The sequence below is a fragment of the Doryrhamphus excisus genome, chromosome 1 (genome assembly GCF_030265055.1).
Source record: "Doryrhamphus excisus isolate RoL2022-K1 chromosome 1, RoL_Dexc_1.0, whole genome shotgun sequence".
NCBI lineage: Eukaryota > Metazoa > Chordata > Actinopteri > Syngnathiformes > Syngnathidae > Doryrhamphus > Doryrhamphus excisus.
This window is the reverse complement of record NC_080466.1, coordinates 40,611,605-40,630,773: the sequence shown is the minus strand read 5'-3', so window position 1 is coordinate 40,630,773 and position 19,169 is coordinate 40,611,605. Positions and strand designations below refer to the sequence as shown.

The 19,169-nt window shown below is 40.5% G+C and overlaps 2 protein-coding genes across 6 annotated transcripts; one reads left to right on the top strand and one right to left on the bottom strand.

Moving 5' to 3' along the window:
* Positions 1-2,135: 2,135 nt before the first annotated feature.
* slc2a11a (solute carrier family 2 member 11a) lies at positions 2,136-17,266 on the bottom strand. Of its 3 annotated transcripts, none has more exons than XM_058065252.1 (13): positions 17,126-17,266; positions 9,190-9,377; positions 8,805-8,903; positions 8,445-8,605; positions 7,901-8,025; positions 7,028-7,157; positions 6,816-6,964; positions 6,422-6,609; positions 5,129-5,239; positions 3,701-3,802; positions 3,549-3,624; positions 3,351-3,478; positions 2,136-2,546 (listed from the first exon to the last, which is right to left on the bottom strand). In XM_058065252.1, the coding sequence occupies exons 2-13, from the start codon at positions 9,211-9,213 to the stop codon at positions 2,334-2,336; spliced, it is 1,506 nt and encodes a 501-aa protein (XP_057921235.1). In that variant the 5' UTR covers positions 9,214-9,377; positions 17,126-17,266; the 3' UTR covers positions 2,136-2,333. The 3 variants fall into 3 exon arrangements, with proteins under 3 accessions (XP_057921235.1, XP_057921234.1, XP_057921233.1); XM_058065251.1 differs by having other exon boundaries at positions 9,190-9,341; positions 17,126-17,259; XM_058065250.1 differs by lacking the exon at positions 17,126-17,266 and adding an exon at positions 14,390-14,514 and having other exon boundaries at positions 9,190-9,341.
* On the top strand, positions 11,853-19,115 carry tgfa (transforming growth factor, alpha). 3 transcript variants are annotated; one of them, XR_009127349.1, is made up of 9 exons: positions 11,853-12,102; positions 12,678-12,707; positions 12,794-12,928; positions 14,025-14,180; positions 16,422-16,536; positions 17,195-17,344; positions 17,426-17,538; positions 17,982-18,091; positions 18,167-19,115. XR_009127349.1 is itself a non-coding variant. In XM_058065254.1 (8 exons), the coding sequence occupies exons 1-8, from the start codon at positions 12,063-12,065 to the stop codon at positions 17,987-17,989; spliced, it is 747 nt and encodes a 248-aa protein (XP_057921237.1). In that variant the 5' UTR covers positions 11,853-12,062; the 3' UTR covers positions 17,990-19,115. The 3 variants fall into 3 exon arrangements, 2 of the variants coding, with proteins under 2 accessions (XP_057921237.1, XP_057921238.1); XM_058065254.1 differs by having other exon boundaries at positions 17,982-19,115; XM_058065255.1 differs by lacking the exon at positions 12,678-12,707 and having other exon boundaries at positions 11,858-12,102; positions 17,982-19,114.
* The last annotated feature ends 54 nt before the right edge of the window (positions 19,116-19,169 follow it).

Below are 19,169 nucleotides of genomic sequence, written 5' to 3'. Positions count from 1 at the left end.
ATGCATGTATGTATGTATGTATGTATGTATGTATGTATGTATGTATGCATATATGCATGTATGTATGTATGTATGTATGTATGTATGTATGTATGTATGTATGTATGTATGTATGTATGTATGTATGTATGTATGTATGTATGTATGTATGTATGTATGTATGTATGTATGTATGTATGTATGTATGTATGTATGTATGTATGTATGTATGTATGCATGATTGTATGTATGTATGTATGTATGTATGTATGTATGTATGTATGTATGTATGTATGTATGTATGTATGTATGTATGTATGTATGTATGTATGTATGTATGTATGTATGTATGTATGTATGTATGTATGTATGTATGTATGTATGTATGTATGTATGTATGTATGTATGTATGTATGTATGTATGTATGTATGTATGTATGTATGTATGTATGTATGTATGTATGTATGTATGTATGTATGTATGTATGTATGTAGTATGTATGTATGTATGTATGTATGCATGCATGCATGCATGTATGTATGTATGTGTGTATGTATGTATGCATGATTGTATGTATGCATGTATGTATGTATGTATGTATGTATGTATGCATGTATGTATGTATGTATGTATGTATGTATGTATGTATGTATGTATGTATGTATGTATGTATGTATGTATGTATGTATGTATGTATGTATGTATGTATGTATGTATGTATGTATGTATGTATGTATGTATGTATGTATGTATGTATGTATGTATGTATGTATGTATGTATGTATGTATGTATGTATGTATGTATGTATGTATGTATGTATGTATGTATGTATGTATGTATGTATGTATGTATGTATGTATGTATGTATGTATGTATGTATGTATGTATGTATGTATGTATGTATGTATGTATGTATGTATGTATGTATGTATGCATGCATGCATGCATGTATGCATGTATGTATGCATGTATGCATGTATGTATGCATGATTGTATGTATGTATGTATGCATGATTGTATGTATGTATGTATGTATGTATGTATGTATGTATGTATGTATGTATGTATGTATGTATGTATGTATGTATGTATGTATGTATGTATGTATGTATGTATGTATGAATATATGTATGTATGTATGTATGTATGTATGTATGTATGTATGTATGTATGTATGCATGATTGTATGTATGTATGTATGCATGCATGTATGCATGTATGTATGTATGTATGCATGTATGTATGTATGCATGATTGTATGCATGTATGTATGCATGCATGTATGCATGTATGTATGTATGTATGCATGTATGCATGCATGCATGTATGTATGTATGCATGTATGCATGTATGCATGTATGCATGTATGTATGTATGTATGCATGTATGCATGTATGCATGTATGTATGTATGTATGTATGCATGTATGCATGTATGTATGTATGTATGTATGTATGTATGTATGTATGTATGTATGTATGTATGTATGTATGTATGTATGTATGTATGTATGTATGTATGTATGTATGTATGTATGTATGTATGTATGTATGTATGTATGTATGTATGTATGTATGTATGTATGTATGTATGTATGTATGTATGTATTTCCCCTGGAGCAACTTGTGACCTGTGAATTGATCATTTTCTTTTTTTTCAGTGCCAGGCTATGAACTGTCGCCCTTTGATGGTAGAATTGGATACTGCAGCAAACATACAAGGCTGTGGTAATCTTGTCTTCCTCTTTTGTCGCCCTTTGGTGTTACTGCACAGATACTGCAGTACACATTCATAACTTCAAGCTTCTTCCGGCTTTTTTCCTTGATGTAAACTTTTTTTTAATGAAATGCAATTGAGTTCTTTAATCTGTTTTAATAACTGCATGCATTTTCTAATGAAGTACAACTCATATATTACATTCCATTTCAGAGTAATTCATTTTTTTCAATATTGCTACATTTTAGAATATGTTGACAATCATGTTTTCTTTTATGCCGTCAAGCTGTACACTGTCGCCCTCTGCTGGTAAAACGTACATACTGCAGCGCACTTTCAAAACTTCCTGTGTACTGTAGTTTTTTTCCTTTGTGTGTGTGTCTTTTGAATAAATAAATACAAGTGACGTAAGTAGGAACAATAGAATATATTTTTATTGGCAAACAATGAATACATGATATAAATAAAGAAATATTTAACTCTTGTACATAGAAACGAATCCTCCCCCACATACTTTGTATGAAAGATGATTGACTTCCCATTTACACACACGCCTTGACGTTAGCATATAATACATGATGCAATATTGGGTTCTTTTCATCAGCTCCACCGAGTGGCGAAGAAGCTGGAAGGTTTCTACAAGGCTGTGGAAGCATGCACTTGGCCCGCCAGATACTGACTTTGACCTTTGCACTTTCTCTCCTGGTTTTTGAAGTTGAGCTTGTGGAACTCACTGGTGATGGCCGATAAAGACTTGCCCTTGGTCTCCGGCAGAAAAAGGCCGACATACAGCGCAGACAGCAAACACACGGCACCGAAAGGCACAAAACAATATTGGCGCATCTCACTCTGCCGAAGAAAACACAACAGTGGAGAAGTCAGACTTGACACTAAGCAGACACATACAGAAGCTCAATGTGGGCGGCTGCAGTTTAACACTATGGCCGCCAGAGAGCGCCAAAGTCGTAAAAGAGGCTGAAACCCCAGCACAATAAAATAAAACCATAATCAAATATGTAGTACATCATAAAAAATAATGAAATGCATTCAATCTAAAATAAAGAAAAACATTTAATTAATTAATATACCGGAATTCATATAAAGAGACTAAAATATTGCAATATTACTGTATTAAAAATAATAATTACACTTAAGCAATTTAACAGAAAAATAAACAAAAATACTAAAATATAAACAATATAATAAATAAATAATTTAAAAATAAAAAAACATTTAACTCCTAAAAACACATCACATAATTACAATTAATAAATAATGATATTTAATTTAAAACATGTGGACTGAATAAAAAGACACTGAAAGACCATACTATTAAAAATAATTTAAAAAATACCCTGGAATTGGATTTAAAAAAAAAAGAAAGCTAACTGAGAAGAAGACCATTTCGCTAATTTAAGGAAAAAGAGACAAAAACTACTTCAAACAAGTTATGCATTCATCAGACAGGAACTCAATGCGCTACGATTGACTGGCGACCTGTCCAGGGTGTACCCCAACTCAGCTGGGATAGGCTCCAGCATACCTCTCGAACCCAGCGAGGACAAGCGGCATAGAAAATGGATGGATGGATAACTCAAACATATTACTGCCTGGCAACGTTAGTCCATGAGTAGAGCAACGGCACATACGAACCACTAGAAATGGGAAGATCATCCCAACAATGAAGAGGTTGATCCACATCATGGAGCCGGCGATCATGTAAGCCGCCGGCCGAGCCGTTTGATTGAAGACCTCAGTGGGAAGAACTCCCGTCACACCGGCTGGAAGAAGAACATTTAGGCGAGTGAGTCTATGAAAAGTCCCCAGCATGCTGGATGGTCCCATACGGACCTGGACCCATGCCGAAGCTGAGGATGTAGGTGAAGATGCAGGTCATGCTCAGGTAAGGCATCCAGGATATGAGGTGCTGTCATCATGCGTCACAACCAATCATCAACACGAGTGACACGCAACAAAACCGCCGCATCGTCCACTTGACATACCTCGAAAGACAAAGCGATGGTGAAGACCACCGCCCACAGGGTCATGAGGATGAAGCCTCCCATCAACAGGAACTTTCGACCTTTACGTTCGATCAGCAGGTTCTGAAAATGTGTGACACAGCTTTTCAGTGTTGGGGGTTGACAGAGGATAAATACTAGATAGGATAGGATAGGAGCGGTACGCCCCAACCACTCTTTTGTGGTGCAAAACGACAGTCGTTACGATACCGTGGAGTGGCGTCTCTGCCAGCCAATGATGATTGCGCCCACCCCACCCCCCAATTCTTTTCTATTCCATTATTTGAATTCATTGAATTATTCAATGCACTGAATCAATGCTTGATGTTTCATACATTTATATTTCCTTAATTTGATGTATTATGTACTAAAATATTAATTAATAATTATACATTAGTGTATATATAATATACGTAACCGCCTCTGAGTCAGTATATGCTGTTTTAAGTTCCTACTTATTTTCGTTTTTGGTTCCTACCTAGCTACATGTAAGTGAATGAGGCGGAACTAATTGTCGGTAAAACGGACATGTTTAATAGTCACACCCATAGTAAAATATGCTAACGTTTGTTTTGCCGCATTATTAAGAGCTCACAAGCTAATATGTGCCAAAAAAGTGAAGGAATACATCTATAATTCCCTCCTAAGGCATGTGTGCAGCCATTAAGGTGTAGTACATGTGTCTTGTGTTCTTTTTGTTTTCAGTCTATTCGTGTTTGGTTAGTTTGCTGTACCAGCTAATGCTAATCATGCATTGTGTTGCACGTGATGGTTGTTTGACTGTTTGACTGTGACAAGTTTATTTGCATTACGGTAAAGAAAAAAGCTCAATGAAAACGAATTTGGAGACATAATGTTATTGTATTGTATTATGTGACCAGTGATTTATTGTATTTTTTGTATCTGTTTGAACCCTTTTTAGTTCTCATGTTGGTTTTTGTAATAAATCCATCAGTACATTAAATAACTAGTTGCTGTCTGTCATTGCACATCAATGGGAGTTACATATAATACAGTATCATCTAATATTTGACTAATAGTAATACTACACATTAGAGATGCATGGTATCTTTTTATTCAAACTTTTCCGATTGAAGTGTACTTTGCGCATGTAAGAACAAGACTGGAATAAAATAGGATTTGACCATATATACATGCTGATTTGTCCTAATCAGGTACTACCACCACATCATTACTACCAGGAGAAGCAGAGTAGACCCAGCAAGGTGAACTGTATTCGGACACATGCTCCGAGCAGCCATACTTTTCCAACATGATATGACTTATTAGTAAGAAAGATGTATTCAAGTGAAGTGGAATGTGAAATTAGAAGGCTTTAGATTAGATTTAGCTTACCCCGTCTGTGGGTGTGCACGTGTGTTACATAAGAGGCCCCTGGCAGCGACTTACACACAAGATGCAGGCTGTGAACTCACACGTGCCCGTGCCGACTGTGATGTACTGGATTTGGTCATCGGATATCCCAGCCTCTTTAAAGACGTACGACGCGTAGAAGTAGATCTGCAAAACAACGCAATGTCTTTGAAGCACACACGAAAAACACTTGAAAGGCTGAACACAGGCGGAGGTGAATACAGTTAATGCGTTCTAAATCCGACAAGCACGCACTTAAACTGAAGGGAACTGCAGAAAATCTCCTGAAACTGGTCTTGGAGGCCCCAAAGGTTCTCGGTTCTCTGAGAGGAGTCTCACTGTGTCACCGTTTTAAAAACAAACCCCTCTTAATGAGCAAATAGATCAGGGGTGGGCAAACTACGGCCCGGGGGCCACATCCGGCCCGCCAATTGTTTCAATATGGCCCGCCTGTTTTTTCCAAATATTTCATTTGAACTCAACATAAAACCTGGCATCGTGGCTTGGGCCAATTTTTTGATGGTTGAGGTAGCTGCTTTATCAATTTCGTTATTTGATGTGGTCTGTTACAAAATGCTCCTGGAAAAAGGGACACAAGCACATAATAATAATAATAATAATAATGTTGTCAATAATGATAATAATACTACTATTATATTAATATTATTGTTAATAATATTAATATAATAATGGTAGTAATATTACAAAATACTCCTGGAAAAAGGAGCACAAGCACAATAATAGTAATACAAATAATAATAATAATAATACTATTATATTAATATTGTTGTTAATAATATTAATATAATAATTAATATAATATTATTATAACAAAATAATAATATAATAACATTACTATAACTAATAATAATAATAATTCTAATAAAAATAACAATAATAATAATAATAATAACAATAATACATGGAGAAACACACTTTACATCAAATAAATGATTTCAAAGTGCACATATAGCAGATTGCATGACACTTTTACATGTAAAATATGTGTAAAAATATAGGTGTAAAAATGGACTGTTACGTGTAAAATACTACATAATCCCCCACCCCCCCCGTCAATTTTGTTAAATTAATGCGGCTGGCGAGTCAAAAAGTTTGCCCACCCCAGAAATAGATGAAATAAAAATCATTGTGTACCTAATAAAGTGTCCATCAAGCGTAGGATTTCCTCGGGTCGACATTCAAGCTGTCAATCACATCTTTATTCATTTTTAATACCCGCACGAAACCTTCTCAAATGTCTCGTCAAACTGCAACATCTGATCCCGTGTGCGTGGTGTTCGGTGACAGCGCTACACGGGAAGGTCATACCGAGTCGTTGCCGCACAGCTGCATGGCGCTGCTGATGACCATGACGGAGATGAGCTGCCATCGCACGGCGCGGTCGCCGAAGAGCTCCCACGGACGGCTGGGCCTCATGCCCTTGGTTTCGGCTTGTTCTTCCAGGATCTCGGCCAGCTCGCTGCTCTGGACGTCGCAGCCACGCAGTCGCCGCAGAGCTGGGGAACCGAGTAGAAGGTTGAACATTAGAAGCTACTCAAGGAAGGTTTGGTGATTCCTAGAAAGCATGGATGAACTAAGTCCGTAACACTTTGGGTCTAAATGGCTTGAATGACTTTAAAATAGGACACAGTTTCACCCTGAAACGGACTATTTCTATGACTTCCTGTGAGTTTCACTTTCAAAGATGTTACTTAGTACTCACCTCTAATGCAGGCCTCCTTGTCCCCCCTGTCTATGAGTAAGTATCTGGGGCTTTCTGGAAACCACGGCAGGGTCAGGAGCTGAATGAACCCGGGGATGGCATTACTAGCAAGGAGATACTGCCAACACGGCTCACTGCCCAGAATCTCCCTAGAAGTAAAAGATCCTGGTTACTGTGCTTTATTATGATTATTATTATGACATCATCCTCACCTGAGTCCCACCACTTGTCCCAGCACGACTCCAAAGGCTGTAAAAACAGCGGAGGACAAGGACACGGCCCCTCTAAGGTGCTTTGGGGCGCTTTCGCCAAAATACATTGGTTGCACGTTCATGCTGATCCCTGCAAGACAAACACTAGCATTCATTCATTTTTCTACCGCTTAGCCTCACGAGGGTCACGGCGGGTGCTGGAGCCTATCCCAGCTGTCTTCGGGCGAGAGGCGGGGTACACCCTGGACTGGTGGCCAGCCAATCACATGGCACATATAGACTGGCAGCGCTCTTGTCAACATAACATTAAGGAGCGGGACAGGAGGACACAGATGTTAGCAACGCTAGCATAGCTATATGGGTAACAGTGCTAACATTCCACAACATGACCAAACTTTACCACTTCCACATCTGTACATGACTAACATATACATTTTACATAGGGCATTTTTTTTTCCAGATTAATCATGGTTTGCAAATTTATTAATCACGATTAATCACGATTTGAAACTCGGGTCTGAAATATGCGTGTATAATATAATGAGGAGCAGGAGCTGGAGCCTATCCCAGCTGTCTTTGGGTGAGAGGCGGGGTACACCCTGGACTGGTGGCCAGCCAATCACAGGGCACATATAGACAAACAACCATTCACACTCACATTCATACCTATGGACAATTTGGACTCGCTAATTAACCTAGCATGTTTTTGGAATGTGGGAGGAAACCCAGAAACTCCACACAGAGATGGCCGAGGGTGGAATTGAACCCAGGTCTCCAAAGCTGTGGGGTCTGCATGCTAACCACTCGGCCAATGTGCAGCACCCAATGATTATCACACTTGTCTTAAACATAGCATAGCATAGCATAAAGTACCTGCATTTATTCCAATAAGGACACGTGATAGTATGATCATCTCAAAAGACCCAGCAGCTCGACTCGTCAAAGCCAAGAGGGCGCCGCTTAGAAGGAAAATATTGTTGAGCAGCAGACATTTTTTCCTGCAACAGGAAGAGAAACATCCAATGAATGGCGTCCCTAATGGAGTCTTGCCCTAAATGACCATATGGAATCCAAACAGTGGAACCACCAAAGTCACGATTTTTGCGACACTGTTTGACTTTCAAGACTACAACTGGCACCTGGGCCAGACTTTGGAGACCTCTGCTTTAGATGCTGAAGTCTTACCAGATGCCACACATGATGATGGTTTCGAAAATACAAACTTTTGAGGTATTTTTCCCAGCAAATGTCTAAATTTAAAGTAGATGGTTCAACTCTGGAGGTTCCACTGTGGCGTTCAGGCAGTTTTTGTCCATTTATTGTCGTCTACGTCCGTGTGCCGTAGTCCACACAAGTTAAACATTGACACAACACTGAAATCGTCTTCATCCTTCCTCATGCTTTTGCATCTCGGTACCTCCCAAAGCGAATAGACATGGGTCCGGCGATGAGAGCCCCCGCTAAGCCGCCTAACGAGAAGATGGAGACGATGATGGTCCAGATCAGAGTCACCTGGTAGTCCTGCAGCTGGACAGCAAAGCGCTCCACAAAGGTCTCGTTGATGAAGGTCTGTATGAACTGTAAGAGGAGGACGCCGCCAGGATGTAAGAACCATATCGAATCAAATCAAGTCAAACAAGCAGTTTTTGCAGTACAATGAGGCCATTAGTGAGGTCGGTGTGTACAAAAAAGTAACCAAAAGTACAACAATAAACATTTTACTGCTCTTATGGCTGGTGAGTATTCAAACTATACATGTTTTTTCAATGCAACTCACAGTAGTGGGTGCATTCATGATGGCTAGGTTATATCCATACTGAAGCGTCCCTCCAATGGCTGCAGAGGCAACCATCAGCACCAGCGTCAAAGAGCTGCTCTGAAAATAAATACACATCATCACACATTTATTTATTTATGCAAATGATTTATTTCCAAGTTCTTTCATATAAGCTGCACGACTGAAATATTCCCATTATACAGTAAACAACATTTTGAGCTTGTCCAAAGTCTCTTGCTGCTTAAATCCTCTCATAAGCAGGTATAAGTATTGCTGTGATGACATAACATTCACACTTATCCTTTGTTCAATTTCATTAAACCAACAGCATTTCAGGAATTCACTAAACTTCTGCAATAAATGAAGTTTATTTGAGTTTATTTACCTTTTGTGGCCCAGCCTGTGACATCTTCAAGTTAGTTCAACCAGGAGAGTTCTGGCAAGTCCAGCTACAAACCCGCAGACTTGAGCCCATCAGGTAGTGGAGGCAGCTCTCTCCTGATTGGCTGCAGTGACGTCACCCCCCTGCTTGCCGTGCTGCCGGTTCAAGAGAGCTCCATGAATAAATCACCACTAAACACACACATAAAAAAATACAAGAAAACTGCTTTACTTGGTGCTGAAGGGATCAATCGTCACAATCGAATACATCAAAAATGGATATGCTAATAATAACGGACATTGTCCCTTCAACAAAAAGATAACTTTATACATAATAAAAAGCACAGTATTCCTAAAATAAGCCTTCAAAAAGTACAAGTGATAAAGAAAATAAAAAATATAAATAAAATACATTAGCTAGCATGCTAACACCTAGCCTTGATTAACTGACGCCAGACTGAAATGCTGTAGTTAGCATTGCAACTGTTAGCCTGTTAACACCTATCATGATGCCAATTTGAAGTGCATACTAACAATGCTAACATGCAAACTGTTAGCATGCTAACACCCAACATGAAAACACCGTCTATGTAAATGTACGTATATCTTTGAAAAAACAAAAAAGTAACTATGCTAACATTTAGCACATACGTGTGAATGATGGAAGCATTCACACACTTTGGGGTGCCGATACGATATCGGGGAATTATAATGTCATCCCAAAAACTCAGACAACATCAAAAATAACTCAAGTCGCAACTTGAGATAAAACAATAGAGAAACGGCACATGCTGTTAAAATGTGAGCATTTTGTGTTCTTGCAGACTAACATCCATGTGAATGGTTGACTTTGTCGGACATCACATGTTTCAGTCACGCATGATAACTAACCGGCAATGAGGAACCAAAAGACATTTACTGGTCCTATACTTGAACATGTGCAATCAATACGAAGCGAAATAAAGTTAATTTACAGTATAAACTGGTAAATAAGTACATCACAGCATATCATGGCAATATTCAGAGACCATGAGAATATAAGCAACACCGAATGACCGCACTACTGTTTGAGTGGATGACATTGATACGGTCATTTTCCAAGTTGGAGAAAAGCCTTGCTGTGTCACTTTATTGTCTCATGAAAATTCAACCCTGGAGATCTTCTCATCTCCCACCCTGGTGGAGCAGAGAAGGACAAAAGGGAAGAAAGACAATGGAATGAATAAAGAAGTTCAATCTAGGAGGTGTCCATTGTCTATAGCGCACATTGTAATCCATCTAAAACGGTCAGTATGCACAAAGAATCCGCCATTGGATTCGAAATCCTAAGGTCAGAAAGTTCTTTTTAAGCTGCTATTTTGCATAAAATAATATTTGTCTTTGTTGCTCATCACACTTCATTTATGAACAAACCGTCTGGGACTAAGTGAGCCATTACTTTTTGTCTGTCATTAGGGAAGATAAGAGGCTGGACTCGTCGCCAGCCAATCACATAAGACGTACACAAACAGCTAATTACACCTATGCACAATTTATATTATAATTTAATTTTTTCCATTTGTTTTGCAGACCTTTAAAGACACTTTTTTAGTCAAATTTATGAAAAAAAGTCAGAAATGTGTCCCGAAATAATAAATATATTATACATATTAAATATATAATAAAGTATTTCAACTTATTTCCATATTGTATAATTTGTACAATAAACCACGCAATGTACTGTGTGTAGTGCTGCGACTTCCATGACGTCATATCAGTGGTGACTCTACAACAGTCAGCAGATGGCACTGCTATTCTTTTTTTGCTGTTGTTCCATTACGGTATATGTTGGAGTGGTGATTAAAGTGAAAGTGTACTAATTAACATGACTTGCTGTCGATTCTTGAGCTCTCGGCGTCTTTTACTGAAGGCTCTCTGTCACTTCATCCCCAGTTTTCCCAGTGAGACAGTTAAGTAGGCGTGGCTACATGTAATGATATTTCTCATTGGCTAACGGCTCCTAGCAACAAGTGTCCAACCAGGTTCGCACATTAGCTAACTAAAATACTCAAAAGACCCAGAAGTGCATATCCAGTGTAAAACTTTTTTTGTGCAATGTGCTCCTGTCATTTAGACGATCTTCGGGTAGCTTTTTTGTAGTAAGTCCAAAAACAGTAGAGTGCTTCTGTAATATAAAGGATCTTCGTCTTGTGTTTTTACAGTAGATCCTTAAAGACAGCAAAATGCTCCTATCATATAGAAGAGGTGCAGTAGGTCCCATTTTTAAGTAAATATTCATTTATTTTTATTACTACTTACTTAAATACAGCAGAAAAGTCCTGTTTGTGCAGGAACCTTAAAAACAACAGCATCCTTCTGTTATATCTACGATCTTTGATTTGTGATTTTTTTTGTTTTTTTTTTGTTTTTTTTTTTTAGGCGGTCTGTAAAAACAGCATGCAGAGCCCTGCTGACACACACAATGATTTTAATTAACATTGTAATTGTGTTGCCCTATAACTTTTATAACTTTTTAAATAACACAACCGTATCGCTAAATACAGATGTTAATTGTTTTGTGACTGCTACTTAGAGGGCGTGTCTTGTTAGCATTAAACCCCGCCCAAACATAAAGGTGACATAAGGAAGACCCAATGAGGTGTTACCCTCCTCGTATCCTCGCCTCTGATTGGTCCGCCTCTGAGCGTATTTCCCTGCTTTCCTCAATTGAACACAGTCATGTTTAAACGTCCTGCTGAACATGCTTACTTTTATGACGTGTGTGCTATCAGCGGCTTTAAATGTTGATTTGGGGAAGCTTAAGTGCGCCTTCTAAGGACTCATTTAGCTCAAAGTGGCCGACAAGTTGCTTCAGTTGAGACCAGAAAGTGGTCAACCATGACTCGGATATTCTGGGATGCGATTTTCCTTATCAGCGGTGAGTGTGCTCATTTTTTTTTCAATTCAAGTAAATGTTGCATTTTAGAAATCCATAATGTTAACTTGCATCTAACAAATATTGAGGGGGGGTGATAAAGACGTTTTTAGTGACCTTTTAAATATTCATGAAACATATCTCCGTCAACTTTTTTCATTCATTTGTTAAACTTAACATTAGGTACACGTGCACGATATAATGAGATCCAGATACAATAAGCACCTCCCACATGGGACACATATTAAAATAATACCCTCTGAAGGTGCCAATCAAAATGGTTTTATCATCTCCTGAAAAGGCTCAGGTTGTTGGTTCCATGTGATGGTTGAGCTGTGACAGTGTGCCAGGCACTAGTGTAGTATTTTTAGTGCTTTCATCCTTTTAATGTGTTCTATTGTTGTTTTGCTCCTCTAAATAAAGCATCATATCACCCCAAAGACAAGCTCACATGATCATAACCTATTTACTGAACCTCAGGCTATTTGGCATATGTGTCACCTGGTGTTTGTCTTTCTAAGTGTGTCTTGGGGCGGGGGGGATCAATACAGTAATACAGCCTTTTTATATTCCATCAGGTACTTTTAGTATGTCTGTGGTACTAAATGGTGAGTTTTCACTGAATTTTTCTGCAGGGATTTGTTGTGCTATCAGAGTATTATTCACTTCAGGGTTTTGCCTTTCTTTCCTAAAGGGTCACTGTTTACAATAGGAGCAGGACAAAGCAACTCCACAGGTCTGGAAGGCAATATCGCTATCGGTGCTGACGCCGCCGCCGCTGCTCTTAACGCCTCGGCAAGCCGCCGTGCAGCCGTCTCCACTGTTACCAGTAAGTCTGGCAACAACATAAAAAAGACTGTTTAAATTTGCTTTTAATACCTGGAACACTGTTTTTTGGTGTCTGTGGCAAAATTTAATGCAAATGGACTGTGCTTGTCCACACTTATTTTTGACAAGAGTGTGTGTCTTCAGTAAGGGTGTCGTTGTTTCCGGGAGGAAAAAGTTACCACAATTCCAAAAAATACAGATGTGGTGACAACAGTTGCCCAGGGAGCCCAACGTCTTTTTTTTTTTTTTCATGGGACCCCGAATTCCTGGCAGCGCTCTTAGTCTACATAACATTAAGGAGTGGGACAGGAAGACACAGATGTTAGCAACGCTAGCATAGCTATACGTATGGGTAACAGTGCTAACATTCCACAACATGACCAAACTTTACCACTTCCACATCTGTACCTGACTAACATATACATTTTATGTAGAGCTGTCAATTTTTTTTTTCAGATTAATCATTGTTTGCGAATTCATTAATCATGATTAATCACCATTTGAAACTCGGGTTTGAAATATGCGTGTATAATATAATGAGGAGCAGGAGCTGGAGCCTATCCCAGCTGTCTTCGGGTGAGAGGCGGAGTACACGCTGGACTGGTGGCCAGCCAATCACAGGGCACATATAGACAAACAACCATTCACACTCACATTCATACCTATGGACAATTTGGAGTCGCTAATTAACCTAGCATGTTTTTGGAATGTGGGAGGAAACCGGAGTCCCCGGATGGGGAGACAATGCAAACTCCTCACAGAGATGGCTGAGGGTGGAATTGAACTCGGGGCTCCTGGCTGTGTGGCCTGCATGCTAACCACTCGGCCGGGAACAATTAATTCAAACTTTAACAGTGTTATTATGATTAAAGATGGGTTGCGTTCAAAGACACCATGTCATTGAAGTTGAAACACACTAGTTTTGACAGCCCTAATTTTAAGATGTGTAGCGAAGCCTGCTTTGTTAAATGGTGGCGTGTACCATGTCTATGAAGACGCAGGTTTTTCATGAGAGTAAGTGTTTGAGCGCGGTGAGGAGATGATAGATTTTTCTCATGTTTGGTCGCTCATCGGTGCTCATTTCCATTTCTCATCAGGTTGGAACTTTTCATTCGGACCAAAGCGAAGCGGCGTTTCAGACGCCACTATCTCCATCCCGTCTACGCCCACAATGATGGCTACACGGGGTTTGGCCAGCGGCTCATCAACACCTGATGGCGCGACGACAACTTCTAACACCCCGCCTGTGAAAAGTAGGTTACAGAACAGACCCGCTTTCTCGGTTTAGTTCCGATTTGTGGTCCTCAACGGTCCTGCGAGGCCGCGGCGCCTACGCAGACAATGTATCACACACTGATAATTAATTGATCCTCTTAGCCTTGCGGTGCATCAACAATGATGCGGCATTAATATGAGCTGCTTTTTCAACACAAAAGCCGTCGCAATATGATCCGTACAACACCTCAATTGCCCCGGAGGCTGGATGGATCCCGTCCCAGTGTTCTTCTCCTTCTTCTGTGAAAATGTCATGGAAGTGGAGAGGGGTGGGGAGGCCGACGGCTCGCAGACAACAGAGGGCTTTCACCGAGCCCGACAGCAGCAGACAATGCATGTAGGCTACGCTCCAAGCCCATTTAGCCCTGGAATGGAATGGAATGGAAGCGTGTGAGTGACTTGTCATGCTGCTATCATGCTAACCTGAATGTGACACTGTTGACATTGCGGACTGAGTCAGCGATGTAAGAATTTGCCTGACTGTACACCTAACTTCTAAAAATGTCAACCTTTTGCCCTCGTCGGGGGCGTTGATGGAATCAGACTTTTTTTTTTCTGTCCCATTGTTTGGGTGAAAACCGAAGCTGTCTTTTTTGGCGCAGAGCCTCTCCTCGCCCCACATACACTTTCTTATTGTTATCTTTGACTTATCTCTGCTCTGCTCGTCCCGCCCAGGTAGTGCGGTGGATGTAAGCCAGCACAAAGCCACACGCAACGGAGGACAAAAGGCTTCAGTGGGTGGCGTGGGTGTCAGCTTTAGGATTTAAGTACAATGTTTCAGGCTTAGGCTATTTTTACATTTACGATAGTCACCTGGTGTCATTGACTGCTGTCTGTCAGAGGACAAACTGATGGGAAGTGCTTACTCGTATCGTGGATGGGAGCATTCTCATCATTGTCGTTACGTACGCATCTCTATACACGGGTTCAGAAATGATGTTTGTAAAAACAGAACCATTTGATACAGTGTACAGAGGAGACAATGAATTATTTAAAATGTAGAATAATATTCATTCATTCATTCATTTTCTACCGCTTTTCCTCACGAGGGTCGCGGTGGTGCTGGAGCCTATCCCAGCTGTCTTCGGGCGAAAGGCGGGGTACACCCTGGACTGGTGGCCAGCCAATCACAGGGCACATATAGACAAACAACCATTCACACTCACATTCATACCTATGGACAATTTGGAGTCGCTAATTAACCTAGCATGTTTTTGGAATGTGGGAGGAAACCGGAGTACCCGGAGAAAACGTGCACGGGGAGAACATGCAAACTCCACACAGAGATGCCCGAGGGTGGAATTGAACCCTGGTCTCCTAGCGCGCTAACCACTTGACCGCCGTGCCGCCCTGTAGCATAATAATTCAAATTAATACATTTACTCATTAATTTAGGTTAGATATTAATGTAGGTGATTTTTCAAGTCAACCCAAGCTAATATACAACAGGAAAAACCAGGACAAAATCATAAAAAATATGCAAAAACTGTACACACATGGTGGCACGGCGGTCTAGTGGTTAGCGCACACAGCTCGGAGACCAGGGTTCAATTCCACCCTCGGCCATCTCTGTGTGGAGTTTGCATGTTCTCCCCGTGCATGCGTGGGTTTCCTCCCACATTCCAAAAACATGCTAGGTTAATTGACGACTCTAAATTGTCCATAGGTATGAATGTGAGTGTGAATGGTTGTTTGTCTATATGTGCCCTGTGATTGGCTGGCCACCGGTCCAGGGTGTACCCTGCCTCTCGCCCAAAGACAGCTGGGATAGGCTCCAGCACCCCCGCGACCCTTGTGAGGAAAAGCGGTAGAAAATGAATGAATGAATGAATGTACACACATGGCTCAGTTTATGATTGGCCATCGACAAAATATCTCAAATGACCGAAGTATCAAAAGTATCGATTTTCATTTAAGAATCAATTTTACAGTATTAAAAGATGATATTGGAAAAATCTATATTTGAGTATCGATCCGCACATCACTGCCACTTTGCTTGAGGGTGAAAAACAAAGTCCAGGTGCACAATAAACGTAAAACGTACATGTCACACACCCCGACCAATCAAGACGCAGCTTGATGTTTATGCATGATTTGTTGTGAATGCAAATCAGACCGCACTGAAGTATCTAATTTTGATAATAACAGATGACAGATGACAGTTTTAATGCATCATATATCTCACTAGTAATACAGACTTCTTTTTGTCTCCTGTCAAGAGTTCGTGGCAGCGGCTGTCCGCTCTCACTTTGACGACTGCCCTGACTCCCATCGCCACTTCTGTTTCCACGGGACCTGCCGCTTCCTGATATTGGAGGAGACGCCAGCGTGTATGTAAGTGATTAACACGTGGGACTGTTTGAAGTCTTTCTCATTCTACATCCAAACGACTTCCCCTGAAATGAGTCAGAGCTTTTCTTACTGTCATTCACACCAGTGGAGATGGGGAAAAAATGACTCCCTTTAATGCTGTAAAACTTGATGAAAAAAATGGCCTACATCAGGGTTGGAATTCATTCATTCAGTTTCTACCACTTATCCTCACAAGGGTCACGGGGGTGCTGGAGCCTATCCCAGCTGTCGGTGTGACTGGTGGCCAGCCAATCACAGGGCACATATAGACAAACAACCATTCACACTCACATTCATACCTATGGACAATTTGGAGTCGCCAATTAACCTAGCATGTTTTTGGAATGTGGGAGGAAACCGGAGTACCCGGGAAAGAACCCACGCATGCATGGGAAGAACATGCAAACTCCACACAGAGATGGCCGAGGGTGGGGGGTTTGGAGTTATGGCGCTAATTTTAAGATAATGGCGATCATTGGTTATCAAAGCACAATTAAGGAACATCACATGGTTGCATTTGCATCATATACAACATGTGTAAAAAGGAGTAGGAAGAACTCTTTAATCCTACCCCATTCTCCACGTCTATGACTGATCCTCAAGTCATTCTGATCCATCCTTGCTTCCCTTCATGTTCCAGATGCCATCCCGGCTTCGTTGGGATGAGGTGCGAGCACGCAGACCTGCTGGCTGTCGTCGCCACCAACCACCACCAGCAGACCGTAGCCACAGTGCTGGTGTTGTGTGTGATCGGCTGCGTCCTCATCATTGTCTTGTGCACGCTGCTAAAGTAAGCAAGATGGCGGAAAGACATTTTAACGTATTTGACGTACTGACTGCTTTTCTATTTTTTTTTCCCTCGGTGCTGCAGTTGCTGGTGGAGGCAGGAATGCCGCAAGAGGCGACGCCCTCACCACTTCATCCCTGAAGAAAAATCCGTTTACATCCTGAAGCATGGAGCGCCATGTTACCCTTCCGAGAGCGGTACCTTCTTTCTGTTCTTGTTTTTTAGCGTATATATACAAGATTAAAGAGAACTGATGGATGCTACGGGTAATTAGGAAGCACTGGCCACATAATTAGGTACACACATTTTCTTTGCAAAATTGCTAAATATGTTGTGGGGATCATCAGGGACGTAAACAAGTAGGGACATGAGAATAACCTTGATAGTCAATGTCATATTGTTCTTGCTATCACTGGACTACCCAGCATGCCTTGCGGGTACTTGTAAATAAAGTTAAAGTTATGTTTAGTGCTGAGTGGTTGTTAATCATCCACGTTACGTTGTGGGTTAACTTGGATGTGTTGTGTTTTCATTTTGTTGCACCGTGAGTAAGTATGTTCTACTGTTATATAGACGGCCTTTTTAACCCAATGAGTTTGTCTATCCGAGGTCACAGGTCATGTGATTCTTTCCCTTTCAGTGGTGTGAAAAGACAGCATTGTGGAGCGTCCTCCAGTCGGGCCCAAAAGCGTCCTAAAGCAAAGAAGCAACATCTTCCGTGGGACTGACGCAGGAATTGAATGAAATAAGGTAGGACGTCACTTCCACTTTCACTTTCCACTGACTTTGTGCAAAGCGGCAACGTGGGAATCCCCTCTATCCTAGCGTGGAAATAAACACTGAACTGTGAGGACACAAGTCGTCTTCTACAAGGACATCCTCTGCGGATTTAAAAAAAAAAAAAAAGGAGAGACTTCATGACATAACCCCCCCCGCCACCCCCGACTCCCCAATTCCTATTTATGTCTTTTATTAACTTGGCACACTTTCCTAAGCACAGAAGATGCTGAAGTTTTAGTGTCTGTTTTTAAACACAATTCACCTGACAGAAGTGGGAATTGATGGACTTGAATGGAAGAAGATCCCTGGACATTTCTTTTCCAACGTCACGTATCCTGTAATGATGAGAGTAAAAATGTCAGTTTTAGTTTTGGAATGTTCGTCAAGAGGTTTTATTAGATGGACGAGCGAGAGCCGGAAAAAAGGAACACACCACTCGTGTACACCGGGTGCTCATTCTCCGCTACGTTTGCTTCAATGGCACTTTTCTGCAAGCTTGCTAAATGCTTCCTTAAACTACACTTTTGGTATCTTAAAATCACAGCTTTTATATTTTGGTGCACTTATTGAATTGGATTCCATGAGTGGTGTGTTTTGGCATTGCCTCTATTTTTGGATTTGATACTTAAAAAAAAAAACGAGACAAAGAAATGCTCATCCCAAATCGGCGAAAGGATTCTAAAAATAATGTTGAACTGACATTTAGACGTGGCAGCTTCTACCATTTCAAAGTGAATGTGATGGTATACCGACGCCAAAGGAGAAGCAGAGGACGATACGCTCCTTTCTGTTTTCCGTGTCTCCATGTTTGCAGAGTGTTCCTCGTGTTGTCTCCTATTACAGCACTGATGTGTGAGAACGCAAGCGCACACCATGTTGTGTATTTACACGCATTTCCAATACAAAAGAAGGTCTAGCTGTTGCATAACCCTTCACTTGGACCAACTCTTTGTTGCTCTTTCTTTTCCAATGAACAATTAAATTTGCAAAAGTCTGTGGCTGCTTTTTTTGTGCTTGCTATATGGGAAATTAACATTCATTCATTCAG

Coding starts and splice junctions, on each gene's coding strand:
- slc2a11a (XM_058065252.1), bottom strand. CDS start 9,213: ATGTCACAGGCTGGGCCACAAAAG. Junction 8,026..8,444: donor ATGTCTATTCGCTTTGGGAG/GTACCGAGATGC, acceptor TTCCTGTTGCAG/GAAAAAATGTCTGCTGCTCA. Junction 2,547..3,350: donor TGATCTTCCCATTTCTAGTG/GTTCGTATGTGC, acceptor TTTCTTCGGCAG/AGTGAGATGCGCCAATATTG.
- tgfa (XM_058065254.1), top strand. CDS start 12,063: ATGACTCGGATATTCTGGGATGCGATTTTCCTTATCAGCG. Junction 12,103..12,677: donor TGCGATTTTCCTTATCAGCG/GTGAGTGTGCTC, acceptor ATATTCCATCAG/GTACTTTTAGTATGTCTGTG. Junction 16,537..17,194: donor GAGGAGACGCCAGCGTGTAT/GTAAGTGATTAA, acceptor TTCATGTTCCAG/ATGCCATCCCGGCTTCGTTG.